Source organism: Peromyscus maniculatus, chromosome 21 (assembly GCF_049852395.1).
Source record: "Peromyscus maniculatus bairdii isolate BWxNUB_F1_BW_parent chromosome 21, HU_Pman_BW_mat_3.1, whole genome shotgun sequence".
NCBI lineage: Eukaryota > Metazoa > Chordata > Mammalia > Rodentia > Cricetidae > Peromyscus > Peromyscus maniculatus.
This window is the reverse complement of record NC_134872.1, coordinates 44,071,645-44,098,704: the sequence shown is the minus strand read 5'-3', so window position 1 is coordinate 44,098,704 and position 27,060 is coordinate 44,071,645. Positions and strand designations below refer to the sequence as shown.

General features: G+C 39.4%; 1 protein-coding gene and 1 long non-coding RNA gene across 33 annotated transcripts in view; one reads left to right on the top strand and one right to left on the bottom strand.

Annotated features, from left to right (window-relative positions):
• Positions 1–3,107, top strand: part of LOC143269934 (uncharacterized) — a 30,785-nt gene extending 27,678 nt beyond the window's left edge. Inside the window, exons 2-3 of the long non-coding RNA XR_013046739.1 lie at positions 1,220–1,316; positions 3,030–3,107. This is a non-coding gene — a long non-coding RNA (uncharacterized LOC143269934). The remainder of the gene's footprint in view (positions 1–1,219; positions 1,317–3,029) is intronic.
• Positions 1–27,060, bottom strand: part of Tbc1d5 (TBC1 domain family member 5) — a 453,313-nt gene that overhangs the window by 42,551 nt on the left and 383,702 nt on the right. For 21 of the 32 annotated variants that reach the window (XM_076557560.1, XM_076557551.1, XM_076557549.1 and 18 more), the window contains 3 exons: positions 25,755–26,035; positions 21,933–21,998; positions 8,966–9,132 (listed from right to left, as the gene is read on the bottom strand). In XM_076557560.1, the coding sequence (XP_076413675.1) occupies positions 8,966–9,132; positions 21,933–21,998; positions 25,755–26,035 (514 nt within the window). The remainder of the gene's footprint in view (positions 1–8,965; positions 9,133–21,932; positions 21,999–25,754; positions 26,036–27,060) is intronic. The other 11 variants (XM_076557565.1, XM_076557572.1, XM_076557570.1 and 8 more) reach the window with 1 other exon arrangement.

The window sequence follows — 27,060 nt, the reverse complement described above, 5'->3', positions numbered from 1 at the left end:
TTTTGCTTTTACAGATATTTTAAAAAGTATCCACCACCAACTGTATTGTACAAACACACAAACACATCATACGAGAAGTAGTTTATATGAGCTGATCTACTTGTCTAAAGAGCTACAACTATAACAAATTTAATGAAATGTTTTTGAAATGATGGGCTCAATAAAACAAGAATGGGAAACTCCATGTAACTATATGCTTAATATTATTATTATGGTCTACTGAATTCCATTTTTGTCCCCCTGATCTTAGAGTACTTCATGCTAATACTATAATAACATGTTTTTTTTCCCTCCTGGCACTATCCTTTTGCTTTATTTAAAAAAAATCACCACCACCAAAATATAGAAATGTCTTCAATCTTCCCCTCTTCATTAATTTAGCACCTTTATTAATTTAAAATATGCTTCTAATTAGGAAATACCATCCCTTTTAGTATAAGTAGTGTGGAGTATTTCCTTGTTTGGAGGAAAAGATTCTTCCTTCCGGACAAGGTAGCCCCCAGGGTGTGCTGAGTGTGGATCATCAAGCAGAGCATGGCTGCCACCTGCCCTTTCTGCTATCCTTCTGTGACCCTTCTGAGTGCAGCGATTTCTGACCTGGGTATCGTGGGGGCAGAAAGGTCAGAGGAGGAGAACCAGGCTCAGCAGCAGAGAAGACACTTTAGTGATGTTCTCAGGCTGTCTGTTTAGAGGCTTGGAGCTGCTCTAACGAGAGCAGGGTTTTCATTCTCTCTTGAGTGAAAGCTCTATAGATTAATGTAACTTCCTGGCAAAGTTAATGTGGGCATTTTAAAACATAAGAGCTGAGCTAGCAGGGACAGGTTTTATCATACTTGGATACCAAGGAAAAGATGGAGACAGCTTACAGCCTCCACAATATGACTTTCGGCCTTGGGTGACTTCCTTCTGCACAGGGTAACTGAGAATTTTCTTTTCCTCCTACACCATGCACATGTGCATTTTGGGGAACAAGTAACTGTCTCCCTAAGGCAGTGCAGTTTGAAAGAACACATAAACATTAAGTTTCCAGAAGAGTCACTGGAAGGAAGCAGATGCTTTCAATGACACATTTAATTTAGCAAGATTCAAACCCACAGGAGCCCCTGGCCAGACACTGCCAACACACTCAATTGTTTGACTTGAGCTCTCGCCAGACCAGTGCCTATGCCTCCCTGGCAGGATTCCTTGTGGGTACAACCTGGTGTTTTGTATCTTACAGAGATGATGGAGATGAAGACAGATGATGGAGGAAAAAGGCCTAGGAGCAGGAGGAAGGTGGTCCCTAAGGGTGCTGTCCTGTCCACAGAAGAGTCAAGGTGTGGCAATCCATTTCCCGTGATTTTGTGTTCTCTCTCCCTGTCTGTCTGTCTCTCTCTCTGTCTCTGTTGGTATTAAAGACATTTATCGAGGCATTTCTAAGTTAAAAAGCAGATCTTAAATCTCACTTAAAAGCAAACTGAAGACAGGATGCCGCACTGTGGAGACACTTGTGATGATGCTCCTCTGCCATCCATATCTGTGGTGGAATTCCATGAATTCATGCACTAGCACCTAAGTCTATTCTCTCAGACCACAGCTGACTGGCAGACTCTCAGACAAGGCAAAGAGACTCTGAACAAAGTTCAAACAACTAATTGAATGCCATGCTACAAATACCTAAATTACCTTGACATTAGATTAAAATTCCTAGTAAGACTTTTTAAGAGCTAAAACCCAGTCGTGGCCTCTAAATTAATTTGTGCCTACTTACGTCAATAAACTACATTAGATAGGAAGGGGCTGGTATTTCAGAAAAGCCACTCTGCTCACTTTCCCTTCTACCTCACTGACCTAATTCAAAATTTGAAAATGGACCTCTAAAAGCTGACTGATTACAGCAAAAACTTCTCTTTCAAATTTAAATGCTTCTGTGAAGGACCAGGTAAGCCATTCTGGCAATCAACTGTCCACCAAATTATTGGCGGCCCATCATACCCTGCTACTGCCCCTTACAGTCTGACCACACAGTTACAGTTCTTCATGTTACACTTCCATCTTAACAGTGATGGCTTTAGGGGAAGCACAGAATTTAATTTTGGCCAACAGGAGGAGAAAGAAAGCCAGTTGGGAAGTATCTCCTGAGAGAGAAAGTCTTGGTTGCTAATACAGCATTTAAGCCTCTTGTACTGATATTTTTATTTAATTACTACTCCCCACTTACCACAAATATCCACAACAGGACAGTGTTTTACATTCTTTATACAGATAAAATGTTGGTCATTCCAATTCTAGAATATGGTCTGAGATAGCTCAGACAATGTTCAAACAGGCTCTACTTCCAGAAGTAATTAAGAGTCTTCTAAGTCTGTCTTCATTTTCCTGGTACTATTGTTACTGTGTCATGACAAGACTACATTAATGAATTAACAAGTGCTATAAAAAGTAAATTCTATCAAATTACCAAAGTGCAATAAAGATCATCAACACACAGGATGAGCACCCCTGACAGTTGCCCATGCTCTCAGCTCCTGGGTTTTCTAATCATCTACCTGTGTAGTGCAGACGTTTTGATTTCGTGTGCTTTGTAGAGAATCCTGAACCATGGATACTTTTAGATCTTTGAAGACTGCTTGTCATTTGCAGTTCATAAAGAATTTAAAAATTCCTATTGGCTAATGTCAGTTTTAGAATTTTCCTTCTTACTATTTTCTCTATCCTTTAACCTAGCAAAGAAATTCTTAGAAAAAAATGACAATTGTAGAATAGTATTAAAAAGGCAAAAACTCATTTAACAGCCAAATGACCAACAAAAAGATTTCTAGTAAATACTCGATATCATTATGAAAAATAAGGCAAAAAAAGTTAAAAGTAAAAGAATTACATTTTTGTCTTCAAGACAACAACAACAAGAACCAGAACTTAATTATAATCTAAATTTAATGAGGTAAGCCTTCCAGGTACTTTAGGGAAAGGAAAAGGAAAATTCTCTTCAAAATAGATAACAATGCTCAAAACCATGGTAATTTTGTTTTGTTTTGTTTTTGATACAGAGTCATCCCATGTAGTTCAAGCTTAACCTCTGCTTCCAGAGTGCTAGGAGGCAGTTATCACTATGCCTGGCACTATGGTAGGTACGTTCTTAAAACGTCTTACTGCTTTTGCCTTTTAGTAAAGAAACATAATGATGCCCTTTGTTATTTATTTTTCTTTAGGAATAGTATCTCTGAACTTCATCTCCTAAAATTATGTCTTTTATAAACATCTGCCAAACCTTTGTTACCTCTTTAAAGATTTAGCTCAATTTTGCCCTCTTTTTTTTTCTCCCATCAAAAGTATTAAAACAGATACAATGCACATAACCTAAAAGAGATAGCCTGTGGACAAGCTTCAAATGATGCCTGTGATGCACATTCAGGATATGAAGTTCTATACTAATTTCAAAATCCCATTAAAGCAGATTTTGCCACACTTAACACTGGTCGCTATGACATGTTCATCTTTGGGTATGCCTATCTTGTGCTTATTTAGCCTTTTTCTAATGGATAACAATCTCTTTAGGTGGAGTCTTGTTATCTGAAAGACGCTACACATTTAAAGGCATGCTGACCCAAAGTAAGACTTTTTCTTTGCTTCAATTCATGCCAGTTACTTGCATAAGGAACTGATAATAATGAATTAAAGGAAGACTATTTTGAGCTTTTGGAGGTCATGGAATATCCCTGTAACAAAAGTAAGCAGGAAAGGAAAGAAAAGTAGGTCTAGTGAGGGCAGGTACTATGACTTAAGATACTGGTGATGCTTCTAATGGCCAGGTTGCTCCCAGGGGAGGAAGATTTCCAGTTATGGGCCTGTATATATTCTAATTACGCACTGTTTTCTTTTGATAACCATTAATCTCAGAAGGCTAATTAATAAAATCTTACTTTGAACTCATGATTCAAGTTTACATTTCCTGGATTGGTTAGTAGACCCTACCAAAAAAGAGACAACTGTGCCCAAACAGAGACATGTAGGCTTTTGCAGTGGCACTATACATATCAATCACCTACACTTTGAACACACTGGGCAGAACTAGTTATCTAGCTGACAGACCACAGGGGACATGTGTGAAGTACTCTTGTGATGGGAACTGACAAAGAACACTGATTATAACATTATTTCCTAAAATATTAAAATAACTGGATTAGAAGACCAAGGACTTTCTCTCTTGAAGACTTCTATTTACATCTCCTCAAATTAAGAGATATACTAAATTTGAATGATGACCCACATGGTCATAATTATGTACCGTATGTATGTATGGTGCTCACAGTTTAAAACATGTCTATGGACTGAGTTTCTCAATTTTATGTTATTCGATTACCTTCAGAAGCAATTAGCTAATATTGTAGACCAATCCATATGCCACCAAATATAACACAAATGAAAAAGTCTCCATTTGCTTTTCTCATTTGTAATTTTCATATTCTAGCCCTTCAAATACATACTTTCTGACAGACAGATATTCTGATTCATTATGGAAGTGTATTCTACTGTGTTGTAACTTTTGATTACTATTTTAAATCTAGCTTACGCATATAGCTCTTGAAGAGTCAAGTGGTACTACCAGTTTGTTATGAAAACGTTCTCACAACCCCACCTTCTACTTTCTGCTCCCGAGAAGCAGTAACTTTCAATGCTTTTGCTTTCCCCCTCACTTTTACCTCTAGCTTAAGTTGCTTAACTCTTCATTTTCCTAGAGTATTTATTCTCCACTGATTTCCCGCTATGTAAGAATGAGAAGTAGCTCTACTGGCCACTGCCAGCTTGCTCCTCTCTTTCTCTAAGTAAATAGATTGTGCACACGCCCTATTTTCTCAATAGTTACAGCGTAATTTGGACTATTAACAGCTAAATGGCTTACTTTATAATATATACATATACATATACATATACATCCTGGCAGTTGGAAACAGCGAGAGTAAGAAAAAAGGGGACTGGAAACAAGATAGAGCTTTCAAAGTTGTGTCCCTGGTGATTTATTTCCTACAACAAGACACCACTTCCTAATAGTCCATTCAGCTATAAACACATATAGACTGATCTACTGATGAAGTTGGTACCCTCCCAATCTAATAACATTCCCTCAAGCCTTCAAGGTCTGCACCATTAGGGGATATTTAAAAATTAAACCACAACAGTAGTTTAGCTGCATCTTGAATTTGGGTAGGAAGTGAATTCATCCCGAGCACTGAAGGCAATGGTCTACTGTCTGGCTTTGGTATTGCTACAGATAAGCCTGTAGCTTTCTGATCCCTGACCTGTGGTCAGAAACCTTTCCTCTTACGCAACATTGTAAGTCCCCAAGATTTCTTTTGTTCTCTCATGAAGTTTTCAGTGCTGGGTATGAGTGTATACTTTTTTTCCTTGTGTATGTAGGACATTCAATCTCAAGATTCAGGTTTAAACTAGTAGAAACACACCTTGAACTGTGTGTATGTGAAGTTCATAGTACAGTGCAGGGTGTCACTTCTCAGGTGCTATGTGCTTTTGCTCCCCCCCCCCCCCCAGATGAGGTCTCTGATTGGCTTATGTGACCCTCACTGTCATCCTGGGTTGGTTTTTGTTGTTGTTTGTTTACTTTGTTTTTTAAAAGCATGTATTCTGGGATGGAATTCATGTCCTCATGCTTTCAAGACAAGCATTTTACCTAGTGAGGCACCTTCCCAGCCCTTTGGATTTTATTTAGAGTTACCCCCTCTCTCCTTTGTTGTCCCCATTTTTTCTGGATTCACATTTCTCAGACTTTCAACCTTCTGGAGTAGCTATGTTATACTTTTTCTTATTCTTTACTTTAATCTTGTTTTAGATTTTGTTTTCTGCGAGATATTTCTTCAACTTTATTTTCTAATTCTTCCATTAAGTTTTAGTTTTGATATTATATTTTCATATTTTATTTCTAGTAACTGCCCTCACATTTTATTCTGTGAAAGAATTAGTCATCACTCCATAGTTATAGCTTCTGTATAGCAGCTGTCACTTGAAAATATTTTCTAGAAGTCTGTGTACTGATCACACAGAACACAGCACCCTACACCTCTTCTCTTTCAAATACATATAGACTTATAATTTACTATCTCTTAAATAGCATGCAATTTACATAGCACTTACAACGATTGAGACATGATTTAACTTCTATGGGAAAAGGTGCATGCCCCAACATGATATGATTTTATCTATTGGTTTGGACATTCACAGACTTCAATACCAGGAGGGGGTCCTAGATTTAATTCTCTATGGATACTGAAGGATGAATGTGTGTGTGTGTGTGTGTGTGTGTGTGTGTGTGTAAAGTTTCTGAAGTTGTCTTGCCATGAATACTTTATTTCTTTTAGTTATCTTTTTCTATTTTTGTCTTTGATCAGCACATTGCATGATTCTTGGCTGTCTTGATCATAGAAAACTGTGAACTGAGGAGCTACGAGGAAGCACTGTTTGGATAGTACCTATTGATAGCTGGGTCCACTGCCACATGACCTGACTGCTTCTTTGAAGAACTCCTAAGGACAGGATGTTTGTGGTGTATGTGTGTGCACGCACACACTCACACACTCCATGCTGATACTTCGGGGAGCAAGGAGAGGAGGATGGAGTGAGTTCTTCTATTTAGTGTTTAAATACAATTATCACCCACTGTCCACAGCATAGCCCCATACGGAATGTGTCTGATGCCTCTCAGTCTAGCGATTTTACTTTACACTTTTCTGTTCCAGTCTTCTGCTAGACAGGAAAAGAAATCTATTCATGTGTATGTAAACTCGCCATGGTGACATCTTCTGTCCTGCCCTCCCTCTTCCTTCCAGGGGTTCCTCCTGATGATTGTGGCTTCAGGCTCCTTACACGGTTTAGTTACCCACTGCCACCTGCTTCCCAGTACACAAGGATGACTGCTGCTGTCTTCGGTCCTGCTTTCTTACTTTGAAGGTTTGTTTTTAATTGCAGAGGAATTTTAGGATGAGCAGAGGTCAGCAGTCTCGTTAGATGTACTGTTTTAATAGTAAGTTCCATCCTATGACACCACAGACCACAGTTTTGAACCTGGAAGGGGCTCTGAGGGAGCACAGAGGGAGCTCTTCCCCTCAGAAAACAAAGCACAGCTATGTGCCGCACAATGGTATTTTGGTCAGCAATGGACCAAAATTTAACTATAGAATTGTGAGATTTTGTCACTAGGAAACCTCACAGCCATCCTCGTCCAAATTCAGTGCCTTGTAGAGAACACAAGTGTCCACTTTGCACTTCTTAGAATGTAGCCCTAAACTGAATGATGCGTATCCCTTGGTTTGCAGATGATGTAGTTGGAACATTAGAAAGTGAAGTGGCTTGTCAAGGATATGTAAAGCTCCATTTTATGTATCTTGACCAATCATCCCTCTACGGTTTGAGTAGTGTTATTTTCCAGCTGTAGCTAGATTCTGATATTGTAACCTCTTTTGGGAGCAAGTGAGTTCTTCATATTAGGTTAGGTATTGAACTAGCTATAAGATGTGGTTAAAGTTCTTATAAAGCTGCTTGTAAAGATCCAATACCAACCAAATGGTCAGCCCTGAAAACATACACGCAAGTAACAAGTAACATCATACAGACTAGGAGGTTGTATTTATGTATTTAGGAATATATGCATGTAAGTAAGTATGCACCTACGTAGCAACCATTAATGAAAAAATAGGCCATAAATTTGAAAGCAAACAAGGAGGGGTATGTGGGAAGGTTGGGAGGGAATAAAGGGAAAGAAGAAATGATGTAATTAATTATATTATAAGCACAAAAATTAGAGATAATAAAAAATTTAGATTAAGACTAGATTATTAAAGTGGTTCATACAGTTTGAATATATATCCATCCCAGTATTATATACAAAGGATTTACACAGACACTATGAAAATACTTTAATATGGCTAGAGAGACAGCTCAGTGGTTAAGAGCACTGGCTGCTGCTCTCACAGAGGACTCAGGTTTGGTTCCCAGTGCCTATCTAGTGGCTTAAGAGTAGCTGTAAGTCTAGTTCCAAGGAATCTAGCAGACTTCTCCGGGAAGCAGGCACATCTACAGTGATCATACATGCAATGCAAACAAAAACTCAAACACATAAAATAAAAATAAATCCACATTTAAAACCAAACAAACAACAAAAACCCCACCATAATACAAAAGTGGTTCATACAGTTTTTAAAAACAAAAAGCCAAATTATTTTACTTTTCAGGTTACTACTTTAAAATAGAAAGATTATTTTGTTTTGTTTTTTTGAGTGTCATAATCTTCTACCAACAAAATGTTGTTTATTAAAATTTAGAAAGACAGTTGAGGGTTGGAGAGATGGCTCAGAGGTTAAGAGCACTGACTGCTCTTCCAGAGGTCCTGAGTTCAATTCCCAGAACCACATGGTAGCTCACAACATCTATAATGAGATCTGGTGCCCTCTTCTGGCCTGCAGTCATACATGCTGTATACATAATAAGTAAATAAATCTTTTTAAAAAAAAGAAAGAAAGACAGTTGAACAGGGACCCATAAAGAGAACTGATGGAGACAGGTGAGGGTAGATGGCACCTTTCCATCCACTCACAGCTCTTCTCTGTCTTTTGGAGGTGCTATTCAGCAGTAAGCCTTTTGTGCTTCTAACCCTACCTCAGGGCCTGCCTCCTGAACACCAGAGCTGGGGTATGTCTTGAAATATGACACACTGATAAAAAGACAGAAGAAGGACTTAGAAAATATTCCACTTATTTTGAACTGATGTGTTTGTTTTCCTAGCTAACAGAGATCGCAGACTTAAAATATTACTAAATTATAATGATAACACTAACATACTTTTGGAAAAAAATAGTTTGCTCTATACATAAAAGTTTAATGAGCTTTACAAAACTGGGCACAAGAGGGACTTTCCTATGTGCACCACTATAGGACAAAATGAAAGATGAAAAGCAAACTGTCCTAAAGTACTTACAGATTCTTTTCTGCCCATCGTTTTGCTGTGTGAGCGGGAACGTGCAATGTTGCTGAAAAAGGAATCCTTTTTAGTAGTAGCAGATGAAGGTGGGGAGCCAGTGGATTCTCTTCCCCCAGGCAAACTCTCGATGCTTGGGGATGAACTGATGGTTTTAGAACTTTGCCCTGTAAGAAGAATCAAGTAGCAATAATTAAACACTAGACTGCCACTAAGCCACCAAATAAATACATCAGCTTTAATAAGTGGTGATCAGCTATGAAGCCACCGTTTCACAATGCTCACATAAAGATGCTATTTTTAAAACAATGAAGTACCAGTATATGTTATGTATATGACATAGTCCATGCATGTTTTAAAAAACATAAAAAAAAAATCTAATTCCCTGAGCTGAAGTGTTAAGAGGCAGACTCTTCTGTTAGCAGTGGGAGGTTACTGTGCTGTGTATGAGGATGATTCAAACTAACCTCTCCGCAGAAGTTTCAGAGAGCTTCTTTCTTTGCCTTAATTGTGGGAAGGTACAGGACAGCCCCAAGCCCACTGTGGACTCTGGAAATGGGCTAAGGTGCTATCTCACAGTGCCTTTCCCTTGGCCTGTGCCCTGACTACAATGGTGGCATCCGCATCTAGGACGCCCATTATAAGGCACATAATTAAGAGATGCTCCCTCCATATGGCAGGCAATCTTCTCTCTTGGGTCACTGGGTACAAAAGCTACTGAGTTACAGCAGGGCGAGCAGTTATCTACCTGAGTCCTCCATCCCTGACCTCACAACAGCTGTTTCCCTCTGCAGCCTCCTTTCTATCAGGAACTAGGAACACACAGTGGGCTTAGAACCTGGAGACGAGGGAATGGTAAGCCAAGAGGAGTAACGACGCTCCCCCTTCCCAGGTTATTTGGGATCTGCTCAGTTTTCCTAAAGTGGTTCCCATCTAGCGGAGCCTGGCAGCAGGAACTCCTCATTTCCACCCAGAAGTCCTTTCACAGGAGACCCTGAACTTCTGAGAGGTCTGCATTATTCTTTACACCACCCCTTCTGCCCAATCCTTTTTCCTTTTGCAGGACTGTTTTCCCAATAAACTTTTTAAATTTCTAATTCCACCTCACCAACAGTCTGTAATAAGTGCGACAGTATTCAAGGTGAGTACAAGTTCTCTGTGCTAGGAAAAGGCAGGGAATACAGACTCCCATGGTCCTGGAAACAGCATGTGCTGACTCTGGGCCTGTAACAGGGACGTTCTGCCCCACCTTACCCTGGCCTTCCCTCCTTTGTCTCCTACTAACTTCCAGGGCTTTAGGGCCTTAGCCTCACCGGGTTGTTTGTTTATGGCAATAACCCACAGCCAGGATCTATCTGGACGGAAAAGATCCAGGGACCTATCCATCAATTTTCTTGTTGAAATCATATCCTCCCCTCTTTCCCTTCTCTTTTCTCCTGAGTTGGGGTTTCTCTATTTGGTCCAGGCTGTCCTTACAGTCACTATGTAGCCTAGTCTAGCCTCAAACTTATGATCCAGAATGCTAGCACTTCAACCGATGCCACCATGCAGGGAACCATGGAGTTGACCTGATCTAGCTGCCTTGAGAGGCATGAGTCACAGGACTTGCTCCTGGGGCACTGTGTGCCTTTCATTTCCTGAGAAACCAAGGTGCTCCCTCAGGCAGTAAAGCATTCATGCCACCTTATGATTCTCTATATTCCCTAGACGCCAACCAAGCATATAGAAACTCGAAAGGCTATTTGCCTTAGACACTATCTCATATATTCTGCATAGCTTGCAAACATCACTGTATCCTGGCAACTACCATGGCATTGCCCCTGCTAACAACCACTATATTATGTTTCTGACAAGGGTATTGAAGAAAGTCTGACTGCTTGCGCTAACCTTGTCTCAGCCTCAGTCTTGCCATGGTCCCTCTGTCCTGTGTGTGGTCAAGATTCATTTCCCACTGGCTGTACCAGTTAACCTTGGCCTGGTAAGGAAGCATCACAACTTCTATCCTACAACAGGCTGTATTCTTTTATGCTTCCATTAGCACCGCGAGTTTCCGAGTTCTCCATAGCCTCATCAGCACCAACAGCTGGCTTTTCATTGGATCTCTTACACAAAACAGTGTCTTTGATTCTGACTGGAGTATTTTTAAGGCACATCTTTTTTGGAGATTTTTTTTCAAACTGTTTACATTCTTTAGAAACTGAAGTATGTGCCTTTATGTTGTTGAGCTCTTTCTATACTCTGGGTACAAGGCCTTCGTCAGACATAGGATTTGAAAGCAATTTTTCCTCTGTGTACTGTTTTCACCATCTACATGTCATCATTTGAAACTCAAGTTTTTAATTGTAATTACAAGTCCTGCATGTAAGTCTGGTCCATTTTCCTTTTTGAGACAGGGCCTCATTTGGCCCAGGCTGGCCTTGAACTTGGTCTACAGCCAAGGATGACTTTGAACTTTTGGTCCTCCTGCCTCCACCTACTGAGTGATGGTACTGCACATGCCCGATTTATTCGGTGCTGGGATCGAACCTAGGATTCTGTGCACTCTAGGCAAGAGCTCTTTCACCTGAGCTATACCTCCCATACTGATAGTCGACTGAGATGTGTCGAGCTGTGAAACTCTGAGTTAAGCTACTTGGCATTAAGTGACCTATTTTAATGCTTTTCATAAAGTTATGGAGTATTTGTCATTTTATCAAATGCTGCCTTTCATTCTCTTCCTTTTTTTCTGGGCTCCCACTGCTTGTATATTGCTACTATGTAGGGTTTTGAATTCTGATCTTTTATCTTCACCTGTTGTTTTCTCTTGCTCTGAGTAGACACTTGCAATTGACACATATTCAACTTCTGAGTATGTATTCTGTCACCACAAATCTGATGTTGAATTTAAGAAGTAAAATTTCATTCTAGTTGTCATATTTCTCAACTCCTAAATATCTAATTCTTCAAAAAACTTCTATTTATTGCTGTTCTTTCTTTGCCGAGACATTGTTTCCATTCATTTAGTCCTTACAAGTGGTTTGCTGTGGTTCTCTGAACACATTTATAGTAGTACGATCTAATGTGGAGTTTCCTTAGAGACAGTCTGTATTGACTGCTTTTACAAGGCTGAGCCATATTTCCCTGTTTTATATTCCGTGTGCCTTACAATTGCTACTAACAATTAGATAGAATGTGCTAATTCAGACACCATGCCACTCCCCTTACTGAATTCACTTATCTTGGTATTTGTTGCTGTATTGTCAAGTCCATTTCCATTCTGTGCACTTGCTGAAGCCTTTTGCTTGGTTACTTTATTGGTTTATAAATAGACAAGATTTCCTTTTCTTTTCTTTCTTTCTTTCTTTTTTTTTTTTTTTTTGGTTTTTCGAGACAGGGTTTCTCTGTGTAGCTTTGCGCCTTTCCTGGAACTCGCTTTGGAGACCAGGCTGGCCTCGAACTCACAGAGATCCGCCTGCCTCTGCCTCCCAAGTGCTGGGATTAAAGGCATGCGCCACCACCGCCCAGCCAAGATTTCCTTTTCTTAAATATCTTGAGTCAGTTCTCAGCCTTTATCAGGGTTCTTTAGGTGATGGGATGCATAATTTCATTATATTATATTATAATATTATATTATATTCCAGCAGGCCTTTTTTTTAAAATACTTTTTTTGTTTGTTTGTTTGTTTGTTTTTCGAGACAGGGTTTCTCTGTGTAGCTTTGCGCCTTTTCTGGATCTCACTCTGTAGACCAGGCTGGCCTCAAACTAACTAAGATCCACCTGGCTCTGCCTCCCGAGTGCTGGGATTAAAGGCGTGCGCCACCACTGCCCGGCCAGCAGGCCTTTTATAAACTTTGTTGTAGCCTTCATGCCTGCTCAAGCAGAGGCTGAAGTTCACCCAGAGTTGAGAGACTATGCATGTCCCCAGCCTTCCCTGGACACGAACACAACACTGCTCACACATACGGCCTTCCAGAATACGCTGGAACTTTTGAAAGCCCCTGCTGACATCCTATTCATATATTTAAGTCCTTTTTGGCTTTTGACCAGCCTCTGACTTTCTTGTTAATCTTTCAGGCAGCATCTATTTCCTCTAACTGGTACTGCTGCCTTGGGCTGTTGTGATGTTTAATGACTGGCAGCAATTAATTTCCACAGACACCTTATGATAGGGTCTCTTATTGGGCAAGCTCTGCACATGGTCAAATGAAGATAAACCTCATAAACAGGGCCTTTCTGAAGAGTTGCTTACAGATGAAAAAGTGATAGGTCACTGGGACCCTGACTTTTAGGATACCCCACTTCCATTCTGTACCCTTGTAAAATCTGTGAGGGTCTGGCTGTCTACTAAAGAGGTAGGTGGGAACAAACTAAGGTGCAAGTTAGACAGCTAATTATAGAGCCCACTGTTAGGGCATTTGGCATTTTTCGTTTTTTTCCTTGAATAAAGGCTTTTCAGATTGTTGTAAACCTTTGTTTAGATTCCAGGGATCTGAAAAGTTGACTGTGACTTGTTAGGGCCACTGTCCCTGGGCTCCTGCTGTGTTTACAGAGAAACACTTTCAGAGGTCTCAGTGTCCTAAAAACTTTCCTCTGTGGCTTGCTTCTGGGCTTAACTTGTCTTGAAAAGCTGCCTGTCCTATATATAATAAAGCCCACCATATCTAATAGCTTGTAGAAAAAAGATTTTGAAGTACCATTGACAATATTTTTGTTTTGATTTAACTACATGGCAAGACACCGTGTTCTTTCTTTTAGTTCTTACAAAACGGTTTCCTGTAGTTCTTTGAACACATTTATATAGTAAAGTCTGGTGTGGAACTTTCCTCAGTGTTTTGACTGCTTTTTCCCACATTTGAGCATGGTTTACTTTTTTTCTAATTCTTGGACTTTATAAACATAATGAGGCAAATACTTTAGGAAGTTGCTACTTCTATAAAGTAGATTTATAAGAAACTAACATCTAAATTTTGTATGTGCATTTTAGTTTGTTTAGGATGTTTTGGTTTTGTGACAGTGTCTTGCTATGTAGGTACTCTGGTACTTACTACACACCTCAAACTGGTGGCAACCCTTCTGTCTCAGCTTCCAAAGTGCTAAAACTATAGTGTGTGCTACCATGTTCTGCTATGAGCACATTTTAGACGTAGATAAATGATTCTAAATTGCCTTCTTTTAGACTTTTAAAAGTTTAAAACCCACTGAGAGTCTTTATTTAATACAGTAGACTTTACTGTATTTTTTGAAGTCTCTTGGTAACTGGTAAGGCTGAGTATCTTTTATGGTATTCTTCAAGGGTCTATGAAGCACTATTTATTTTGCCTTTTAAAACTGGTTTAAAGATGCTCTCCTAAATTCTGGAAGTTGGCCCTGGGTATATATGTCTTTTATTTATACGGATTCTGTCTTCATACCCTGCTTAGGAAGATGTTTCTTAACTTTAAATGAATATGGGACATAATTTATGTATTTAGTATAAAGACTAGGTTTTCCTTTTTCCTTCCCAAATTTCTTATTGCTCCTCTACTACTTAAACAGCTTTTACTGTCAAGAACTCCAAGCACATCATTCAGAGCCTAAAATCACAAAAGAAAATGGGGGGAAAAAAAAAAGAGATATACCTTTTGTAAGTTTATGTAACAGAATCTATCTGTGCCATCAAAGTTTGGACCACCTACCTCTTGAGACCTTTTGGGGAGTGGCTTTTTAAAGGCATTATTTGGATTTTTCTGTTTGTTCATCTATTAAGATTTTATATTTTTGACTGAAGGCTATAGTCATCCTTAAAAAAGAAAACAAGCCATACATGCATATAGCAGTCAGAATTGTGTCTATTTCCTTTACTCCTAGAACCTATGATTGTGAGACCAATACGGCAAGAGATTTGACTGGTCTGATAAAGGCCAGTGACTCCATGGAGAGGACGTCTTGGGTTATTACTGCCGGTCAATCTAATCACGTGTCCGCAAAGCAAATGAGGAGCAAGAAGAGCAACTCAGGGATGGAAGTTTCTTAGTTGTCCTTGAAGGAAAGGAGACAGCTGAAGCACGCTGTATACTAGGAAATTAGACCAGGATCTGGAAACAGGCACTCTCTGTAGTTGAGCAAGCAAAGGGACGGTTCCGATGTGGCAGATGCACAAGGTGACAGACGGATTCCCCCTGGAGCTTCCTGACACCAGGGTTATCCTAGTGAGGCTCATAACAGATTTCCGACGATACAGTCACCAAACAGTAAACCTGTATTGCTAAGTCACTAAATTTGTGGTCATTCTTTGTCATCAGAAGAAAACTTTGTTCAAAATTTCAACTTAGGATTAAACAACCAACCAAACTCACCTTTTTTATCTTTAGTTCTACAATTCTTATTTTGCATGTTCCAGGATTTTTCTTTTACTCATGCTTGAACACAATTACTGAGTACAGAATTATTTCACTATTTTAAAAGATTTATTTATTATTATTTTTTATTATTTATGTGTGCCTGTCTGCCTGTCTCAGTATGTACACATAGACAAGGTACCCTAGGAACCAGAGACATTGGCTTCCCTGAAGCTGGACTTACAGGCAGCTGTGAGTTGCTCCCCATAGGTGCTGGGAACCCACCTTTGCAGCCCTGCTTCATTCAATGCTTTTAGAGAACTACGTTTTGCTTTCACTGACATAAACTGATTTCTGTATTGTTAATCTTACTGTTATCCCCATTTATCGCTTTACTTTCTTTAAGTTCATGTTAATGCTCCTTTCCCCACCTTTTTGAATTGTATGTATAAATAACTTACTTTACTGTCTTATTAATAATTACATTTCTTCTAAGTATCATTTGATCTTTCAGGTTAGTATTTGACATTTTAAAAGAAGCATTACTACTCCTAAATGCAGTAATTTTTGTTTCTCATTTCCTCATTTATTCAAATCATCTAGAAGATTTATTTCCCTTTCCAAGTGGTGGAGTGTGCAAGTGTAAAATAAAGAAGTACTTGGGAATGGGGAGAGCAACTGAGACTCCTGGAAAGAAGCCATAGGCAAATGTGGATTGACTGACTAGTGCTTCATGATGTGGAGGGGTTGGAATGTTGCAGGTCCAGAGCATACTTATAATTCATCTTGGGCTTCTTTAGCCTCATAAACAGCCATTCCTTGGTCACCTCTATATCACACTTAACATCCTTGGACTAACAGATAAAAGCCTCTTGGGATGTATTAAATCAGTTTCTACCAACTGAAAGTCTAAGCTCAGACAGCATCTGAGGCCCACAGACTAAGATTTCTCCACTTTGCCATAACTACCTACTTGCACCTTGATTTATGACTTTCTTTGTTCTGTTACTATAAAGATTCTGGGGACCTGTATGCATTTCAGAGCATGGGATGTGAGGTGGCTTAGTCTATGTTCACTCACATTTGGCTCCAGAATAAACTCCCTCTTGCCCCTTTTGAGGTGAGTTGTGCTTTTGTGTCAACAAGAGGAAGGTGGATCTGCTGGCAGACCTGAATTCTTATCTGGGTCAGTGTCTACTTTACCATCCCATCTGATCCTAATTCAACAATTTTCCTGTAAAACTTTAAAAACAAACAAATAACCAACACCCCCCCCCCCACATTCCCAGCTCCTCAGTTTTACCACTGAGAAATGTGTTGCTACTTGATGGTCATCTTATAAATAAACCTCCTTTTTGGTTCCTTTCTGGAAACCTTCAGTTTCCACCTCATTCAAGTTCTTCCAAGTTCTCTGTGGGGCTTCCAGGGAAGGACAGGTCTTATTTTCATCCTGCCTGTTAAACTGTTTTCAGTCTCCATGCCAGTATGCTTCTTTAGCTCTGGGAAATGTCTTTATTGCTCCTTTGATTATTAACTCTACTTATGTTCTTTAGTCTCTCAATAGTTGACATTATAGTTCAAATTCTTAGTTAATCTAAATTCCAGATAGAATAATTTAAATTTTATTTTACCCTTAGAACAAGTTAGTATTTGTAGATTATTATAGCTTCTCATTTTCTTTCAAAATGGAAGAGTTGTGAACAGTTATATCTATCATATTTTGTAAAATGTTAGTTGCCTGGGATATTTTCAGAAAGAAGGCACACAATGTGCATTACATAACCATGCATATTTAGTCCATGCAGAAGAAATGTGTGGCATATAAGTAAAATTTCATTATAATCTATTGGGACTTTGTTCCATTTAAAGAAAATTACAACAATATCGAAGAACAAAATCTTATTAAGCTATCCCATTTTGTATCAATCACTGTTTCCATGTTTAAATGAAAATAAAACTAAGAAATCTTTTGATTCTAGATTTCAAAGATATAAGAGTAGTGTGCATTTTCCTTCTACCTTTCCTACACTCATACTTCTCAAGTTAGCTTACCTAAATAATAAGATGTCAGAAAAACGAACAACATATTGTACAAACATTGTGAATATAACTCGACTGTGGTACATATGATTCCATCCAATCCTAATGACTCAATGAGGTGCTTATAGAAGAGAAGATTGAGGCCCAGGAAGTTTAATTTATTAGCTCAAGGACCCAAGGATGTGTGGTGTGTGTGTGTTTCTCTGTGTGTGTGTGTGTGTGTGTGTGTGTGTGTGTGTGTGTGTGTGTTAGAATAAGTCAAACACAGAATTCTGTAAGTTTAAAAACTATGCCAACACAAATAGTTAAGTTTCTGAATCCTGGATGTCACATAAAAACTCTGAACAAAATACCTTCCTCCTTAACTATGCAAATTAGCTTGACGCTACTTTTGTTATCTTGGAAATGCCAACATCTAGACCTTAAGAAGGCCATCCCTGCACTGCCTTTCCTCCCAAGATCTTTTGGAAATGTCTCTGCACCAGCAGTCTTGCCTTGGGCTCAAGGGTTTTTAGAAAGAACAGACGCACTGGCATGGCATGCTGAGTAAATTCCCAGTCCTCACTCAGCCAAGGGCTAGGTATTCTCAGCATGTCTGTGACCCATAAGCTACATGGTGGTTTCACAGCTCTATGTACCAGGTGTACTACATTAGACAGGAAGCATGATGCTGGAGTGCCCTGAAATCCAGGCTATATTCTTCTTATTAAGTTAGATCCTCCAGAGTGGGCTTTGTCTGCATAGAAGTGTTTTGTTCTAACTTCACATAAAGTTATTAAAAACACAGCTACGTCTGGATAATTCTATCTTTTCTTCATTCTCTTTACCTATCTAGCACACACAGCAAATGGCTGTGTCTCTTGGATTCCAGGTCAGTGGAAGTTATTTGTCAAGAATCTCTCAGGAGCCGTGGCTTGCAAATGCCTTGGAAGGAAGGTCAGAGGATGAAGAAATAGTTTAGTTTATCTTAAGCTGCTGATATGTTTTATGGATAATATTTTTGTGGGTTTCTTTCCTCAAAAAGTCAATGAGATGAACAGGAGTTAGAGTATATTCTCAAGCAGACAGGCTGAATACCATAGACCTGACTGCAGACGTGGGAGATGAACACACAAAAGTAATATAGTCGAGGGACATTCAGGGACCGTGGTGGCAAGGACAAAGGGAGTGAAAGTGGCACACTAGGAGCAGCTGGCCTTGGTGTGACTTTATGCAGTAGCCAGGACAACACTGGAGGCATTCGTTCTCTGTCCTAGCACAGCTTGCTGCCTTGTGCTAGCTGAGTGACACAGAAGGCAAGAGGCTGATCTGTACTCATTAAAGACACGTGTCTTAATCCCAGGGAGTCAGTGGAAGCAGCTTATACTTGAAGAAGACCCTGGGAGCACTGTTGAATTGGGTACTAGTTTGCAAAAGAAAAAAAAAAGGTGTCTAGAATATCAGAACAATTTAAATACAGAAGTGTTGGTTTACTGCAATTTTCTTGTGACTAGTTATGCTAAAATGTCATGACCAAGTAATGTACCAGCAAAGCAATAGTTTCAATTTAGTCGCTCTGGTCTCTTGTTAATCATAATAATTCTTCAGCTCCAGCGGGCCAGAATCCTGGATTCTTAACTCAAAAAATCACACAACTGGCCATGACAGAGTCTTTGTTCCCTCTGAACATCACGTTAGGCCTCTACTGCCTGCACTGCTCTTACTAATACCTTTCAAGTTTCCACAATAGCAGCTCATTAAGCTGTGAGCACTCTGTGGCTTTTCCAGCCTAGTTCTACAGTCCTTCTTAAATCCTCCCCACAACATGGTTAGGTTTGTCAAAGAAATAACCAGACCTGGTACCAATTTCTGTCTTAGTTAGGGTTTCTATTGCAGTAATAAAACACCATGACCAAAAGCAACTTGAGGAGGAAGGACTTTATTTCAGCTTATAACTCATATTCCATCACTGATGGAAGTCAGAATGGGAACTCAAGCTAGGAACCTGGAGGCAGGAATTGAAGCAGAAGCCATAGAGGAATGCTGCTTACTGGCTTGCTCAGCTGCTTTCTTATACAATTCAGGACTACTGCCCAGGGATGGCAGCTGTGCCCCTACCATGGGTTGGGCCTACCTACATCAATCTTCAATCAAGAAAATGTACTACAAACTTGCCTACAGGCAATCTGTTGCAAGCATTTTCTCATATAATAAGGTTCTTTTTCCCAGGAATTTTTTTTGTCAAGCTGACAAAAACAAAACAAAAAAAACCCCCCAACTCCCTCACCCCTGCTGCCAAATCAACCAACTAACCAACCAAAAAACTCAACCAAGACACTCACTTAGTTTTGGAACAAGTATTCCATAAAATCACATTTAAGCTAAGACATGTGCTTGTCTTATAACAATTATTCTGAACACAGTGGAAATGTTGGTCTTCCTCAGGCCCACCACTTATCACTCTCAACAGCGGCTAGAGTAGTTGACAGAGCATCTTGTTTTAAAATCTCATCTCTTCTGCTGCTCCCGAGAGGAGCTGCCTCTTATCTTTATTGTGTTCTACCCCAGTTGACTGTGCCTCCTCCTTTTTACCACCTGCACTTGGACATTTCTGTAACACTTTCTTCTTGATGGTCCTCAAGGGAAGTCATCTACAGACAAGTGAGCTCTTATCAAATTAATGTGACTCCCATCTTCCTCCCCAGTTTTTCCTCTAGAAGCAACCATAGGAAACCTAATGATGGCTACTCCGGGGGAGATGGACTGGTAGGAGGGTTGGCAGAAGAAATGGAGGGCCTTTCCCATGTCTGCATTTAATACTGTTAACTAACTGGAATCCTGAATATCACATGTATTTTTGTTTGACTTTAAGACTATGAACAGTGGTTACCTGGCCAGGGAGATTTTCTCCTTTTAAATTTAAAACAAGTACTGAAATGGTACCTCTTTGGGTGTTACATATATGTATATGTTAATATACATGGCATAAACATACACAGAAATAAAAACTTAAAAGATATTTATGGTAACGAAAAATCTAAACCAATTAAAAGGAATACATGGAATTAAATCTTCAAAAAACAAATTTAACAGTAGCAAGTGTTTTTTATTGTAATTTATAATGCAAAATATAAAAAAGCTTTCTAATAATTTTCTAAAAATCATTTATTGCCCTAAATCATAAACCCATTTATATTCCTAGTTTTCTTTTAAAAACTCATGCAACTACTATACTACTGTATGAAGTTAATGGTCATGGAGAGTTGGAAATTCACTTAGTTTCTTCATTTTCTTTATTACTTTGCTGCTGTTCAGCACAGACAGAAATTGTCAAGTCTTCCTTTCACATTCTTCAGGAAGTATGCTAGGTCAACACAAGCGACTTATCTAGCTCAAGAGACGCAGGGGTCCTCTCCTTGTTCTGCCCTCCCCAGGTTCATCGTCACTGGTTAAGAATCCACGTGTCATCAGGTAGCTGGAACCTCACATCAGACTGACACACTTTCTATCAGTGTGGGGGCAAGGGGAATTCTGAACACATTCAGAAAAAGCTAGTTCCCAACTGAGTTGGCCTGACTGGCCATCTAAAGCAAAAGTAATATCCAAGAAGCTGTTGACACGGTGGGAAACCACGGGACCAACAAAACCAGCTTGGCACAGAGCAGGTACTTAACAAATATTTGTGGGATAACCTTGAATAAATATCACTGGATACAGAATCTCAGTAAAAGAAAGAGAATGATGGACAGTACTTTAATGTGAATAGAATTTGTTTATTATATAGATATTTTAAAGTAACTGAAACACAGTATGGGTTTTAATTAATACTGTATTATTCTCATTTTTGCTGAATTTGGTGAAAGAATCTTTAAGTAAAAATTTCCATGTAACATATTCTCTTCATTTCACCAAAAAGGTGCAAAGTAAAAGATGAGTGGATCAATCCTAGACATTTATGTTTAAAATCCTAGGAAGTATTGAAAATGGATTACCTTTTTGTATTTCTTAAACCTAACACATGGCTAATATTAAAGTGTTCACTCTGATTGCAAACCATCACTCACTGTTTATGGTGACTGGCTGCATTGGTTAAATTGTACAACAAAAGTTTTAATATGAAGGTAGTACTTATTTCAAAAACAGGTCATAAAAAAAGCCTTGTAACAAAAAAGGTTTTAATTTTTAGGTAACATATGGGTAGTCGTAGCATAGAAACAAATCTTAGGACAAATTTGTCAAATATTGTCACAGAGAACCTATCTATTAACGAAAATCCTTTCTGTGAAAGCTATCCTACAGAGCACAATGGCAAAAAATGACCTCAAACACAGGTTGAATCTTATTTTGCAAAGAAAATGTCAAGAGCCTGATGCCACCAAGCTAGGACCCGAGAGGGAACTTTTGTTTTACACAACAGTGCCACTCAGTGGCTAAACTATGGTAGTGGACCTATATACTGAACTGAGGGTAAGGCCAGAAAAAAAGCTTTGGGTTTGGGAGAGGGTTGTGACACTAAAGGTAGTCTGGTGGGTAGTGTGGCAAATGCCAACAAAGGAGAGAGACAGAGAGAGGGGGGGGGGGAGAGAGAGAAAGATGGGAAGAGGGGGAGAGAGAGACGGAGAGAGGGAGAGAGCATGTTGTGACAACTGTACCTTGGAGGTCAGTTAGAGCCTGGACAGGAACAGAAAGCTGAGCACCGCTTCCTGTAACTACGTCGCCTGGATTTTATAAGAGAAAATAATTAGATATCATAAAAGGACAATAGAAAACCTTTTGTCTTTCATACTCAATGTTGTAATAATTTTTATCAATTCCTAAATATATAGAACAGGAAATACAGAGGAAACTTGAAAAATATGAAATATTTTAAACAATAATGTCATTAACAGGGTGTTTCCTCTGGAGACTCTCCTGTGTTTTTACCAAAGGAAAAGCATACAGGCTCCTACTACACTAGGGACAGGAAACCTCAATGATCAAAAGGTTTTTCAGAGTAGATTTTATGTTGTAATAAATATTAGTGTGATTTTTATATATCTTTTAAAAAAAGACTTATTAAAATGGAATTACACATAATTTATCAAGAGGCATTCTTTTGAAATTGATTTCTTTCTATATCAGGAAATACTTTAAACTAAAATTTGAAGCAAATTCATAAGACCTAAGCAAGCTCAAACTTCACGTTACCCAGGGAAAATATTTCCAAACTCACCACATGTATTTATAAATCATCTGGGAACCACACACCTTTAACTTGACGTCTGTTTATAGGGAATATTTCATTACAAACTGGAAATATAGTAAATGCTTGTACTAAAGCAGTGCTCAAATAAAAAGAAACAGTTGTAAATACAGAAAGGAAATGGGGCTGGGGAGAGCAGGCTTTAGTAACTCGGCCGAGAAAGCAGAGGAGCACAAAGGGGAGGTCGCCGAGAGCAGAGGCACAGACGTGGGGTTTCCACTCTTCTTTCTGGGGCGACAGTGTTCAACAGTGAACATGGTCACCCCAATCAGTAATGCCCTGGAGAGAGCAGTGTCTGAAGGCTGTTTGGTGGTTACTCAGCAAAAGAAATCAAGTCTTTTAAAAGGTACCAGATTTCCCAAGTGTAATCTTAACAAGCTTGCTTCTTTTAGCTTTTCTACAATACACACATACATACACACATACACACATATTACTACTATATACATTTACTAATATACAAAAATTACTAATTAATATACTATACATTATATAAAATTTACTAATCAATATATGTATAACAGTATATTAGTAAAAATTGACTTTTAAATTAAACATCCCTCATTTTAAATAACATCCCTCAATGTTCTGGCCACTTAATAATACACTGTGATTTGTAGCACGATCACATGGTGTCATCACATAATTTTTATCAACTAAAAGAACACACAAATGTTCTCCTATAAAAAAATAAAATCTGTTAATAATATATCCCAAAGAAGTGCTTAAAGTAGAAATGGTCACAATCTGTGTTTTCATAATATAGTTAACTAAATTGACTGATAAAGGGTGGCCTGATTTCTGACCATTTTCAAGTTTATACCAGCTACCAATTTTGCTATAAAGATTTTCAAAGATCTCTCGTTGCCTATGTAGACATGAAGACTAATTTTAATATAAATATTACTAAGATGAGGGAATAGTTCTGCCGTCTTCTTTTCTTCAGTGGATACACAAACTACACCATGCATTTTAAGTTACATGTGCATGATCAGGGAGGCACAACTTCCCTTTACAATGACAGATAACTAACCTATAAAAGCCACAATGCTTTCATCTTTACAAACAACCACACTATCTCTCTTCAGAGGCATGAGGTGGATGGTTCTGCATGGCGTGGGACTCCAAACAGGCTGCTGTGCTCCAGAGCTGTCAGTGAGGACAGTGCAGCAGAATGTCTGGGAAACTAGTCTCAAGAGCCAAGGCTGGAGAAGCACTCTTCAATGTCAAGTTCATGATACATTTGTTACCCAAAGCGCCACAGGGTTCTGAGCTTGCAGACTCCCTAAGCATCAGTGCAGAACGGCTGCTTGAGGTGAGAAGACAGTCAGAGCTTCAGCGGTTGTTTAAGATTTACAAGAAGGTGAACAGAGGAAGATCATGAGATGAACTGCTCTTTTCTGTCTCTGTCAATGGTTCTCTGGGACCTTTACTTCATTCAATCTTTTATATAACTGGCAACACTAGCAGGGATTTTTGCTGTTAAAATTCAGTGCAGTCAAGTTTTTGGGGTGGGTGGGTGGGTGTTGACATGAGAATGAAGAGCCAGAAACAACAACAAGGGCAGTCCTTTAAGCCCGGGTCGTCTGAAGCTCTGCTGTCTCCTCACAACTGGAGATCAGTTCTCACCAATTGTTCCATCTCCGGCACTTCCTTTTCACTTCTGTGATATTAATGCTTGACATTTCCTTTGAGACACAACTTTATATTTCTATCGTCATTTGGCTTGGGTTCTCAGAACATTTAAGCTAAAGCATTAAGAGATCCTCTGACTCATTTGCCTGCCGTCAGTTAGAATTACAACAGACTAAAGCTTGTTATCAAAGCAATATTGAAATCATATTTGTTTGGAACAATAAACAGTACAATTAGGAGATATATAAAATAACATTCATTTCCATTCTGGAAGTGGGCATGTCTCCTGGCATTAAAATACATTTTCAACATGTTAATGATTTGATGTCTCCTTTTCTTTAAATCATATGTGACAGTTCTACATTATAAAGAGGAGAATGTAATTTTAAATGAGATGTTCTCATAGAAGGTAGCCTGAATACTCTAATCCACATTAAATACTAATCATATAAACCTTAATATTTCACATAGACAAAGAAATATAAAAACTAAATAACATGATGACAGCAAAGGAGGACTTCAGATGTCCATGGAGTGGACACATGTCCATGGCACATTAACTGGCACCACCAGGGGCTAAACTCCAATTTGTAAAATCTTTACAATAATTTTGTATGTGATATCCTTAAGCAAAGTATACAGTGTTAACTTTGTTTGTGCTGACATTACTCTTGTTAATGACAGCACTAAGTACTGAATGCTGCTATTAACATAAGTATTCCTTTAGGACATGGGTCAAGTTTCAGTCGGGATGTTCACTGGGACCGATGGTCACAAACCGCTATGCTTCTGTGCAGGTTTTGTCATCATGTTGCTATTTCTTGCTCCAGGGTACAGTCAAGATTCCACCAGTCAAAATTAGTGTAGCTGTTTCTAATCTGCTATGAAAAGAGGGGCCCAGCATGGAAAAGAAGGGTGAAGGCTCTGAGTAAGACTGTACACGGAGGGCTCCCTGTGGGCAGAGTGCTCACGGGAGGGAGGCACTGGACAGCTGAAACCAGTGAGAGCAGCGGGAGCGCTCAGGGCAGGGCCTTCCTCACCAAATGAGGTCCGTGGGCTCCACAGGCCCAGGTTTTCTCTGCCTTTTCACCCATTCTATGGCTGTACCATGTTGTGCATGGACTTGGATGCTTACTTTGGCTGCTTAAGGTTTTGTTTAGCTTTTCCCCCTAAAGTTTCAGTTTGTATTCCTTAGCAATGGAACAGTTGGATGCCATGGTCCCTAATGCTGTGACTAGTACAGCCCATGTTACTGTACAATCCCATCTCAGATTCTTCTGAAAGATGCTCTCAGAGAACACAGTCAACTGATGAGTTCTATGCTGAGAAAGTTCATACCATCATATAAGATGGGCATCTATATGACAAAAACGTAAACCACACTGTGATAATACATTGTCAAACACCTCATAAAATATACTTAATCAAGAAGAATACAATATCTACTCTCTAAGTTAAAAAGGATGACACACAACATAGTTTCAAACAATTAAATTTTCATGGATTTCTGCTTCTGGGATGTTGTTTTCTCTCAGGCAAGTGAGAAAATCTCAGGCTACACTTCAGGTTCTTTAGATTTACTGGAATTTTCTCCTACCTTTGTTCAACTGTACCGGCATGCTTTCGGATTTCATCAGCCGCTGCTGCTGTTGCTGCTGCTGTTGCTGCTGCTGCTGCTGCTGCTGCACATGATACCTTGGGGCTTCTTTGGAGGATCTGGTGGGGATGGCAGCCGAGAAGGAGCTGCTGCTGTGGCCCCCAGGTATAGGACCCCCCGTACTTCCTGGAGCCGAGGCTGGGGAAATCAGCTTTCTTCCAAAGTTAATCAGGCTGTTGGAGACCTTATGTATATTCAGGGGAGCACCTCTGGCACTGGTCCTTTGAGATGAAAAAGAGAAAAATCAGATGAAGTGGGAAAGCAGTATTTAACTTGGAGCATAATGCTATTTCACGTATTCCACGGGAATAAAAACAACCTGTCTAACCTTGAAGAGGGTTGTTTACTAAATCAGCATGCAAAGAAGCACAGGCTAACATGGCCACAGACGAGTCATGTGGCTCATGGAGAATGAGCCTCATCATCCCTTCCCTCCACAGGGCACACATGGGACAACACTGCTAGTTCCTAAGGTTGCAGCTGCCCGAGCGGACACACGTCTAACCCCGGATATTCTTGTTAAAAAGAAGTATGTGTTAGCCCAACTTTCTTGCTGAAACAGAATACCCGACTTAGCAACTTAGGGAAGAGGGGTAGGGCAGAAAGGGGAAACTAGGACACAGGAAAGAAAAAAGCCCTTTGCCCTAGAGCCTGCTTGATGCCTCCAGCCAGCTAAGCAGCAAGGACTTACACCATTTGCTCAGCAGCTTTCTTGTCTCCTAAAGATAAAACCTGTAATTTTCTAGGAATTTTACCAGAAATCCCTGTACAGCCTCAGTGGCTCCTGATTTTACTTTATCAGATGATAATCCCATCCAATGCATCTCTGCAGCCACTTATAACTCATCGGTCAAACACAGACAGGATAGAAAGGAAGTTTCACACAAGCTTTTGAGATGTAATGTGAGAGCCACCAATATAGTATATATGGCTAATGCTGAGACTCTTAATTATAGCTTTCCTTTTGCAAACTCATGCCCTACCCTTGGGCATGTCTCATTCTTTTCCAGAGTCGCTCTTTTTCTCTTTACCATCCTGCTTAAATCTGCACCACAACGTCTTTCAACAAACCAGGACTCTTTTTTTGAGAAACCCCACCCATACTCTGAGGTGTATCTTTCTTTCCAAGTGCCACTTTACCATACCTCTTATCTTTGGACTTAAGATCTATACGAAAATCAATCTCTCTCTCTCTCTCTCTCTCTCTCTCTCTCTCTCTCTCTCTCTCTCTCTCTCTCTCTCTCTC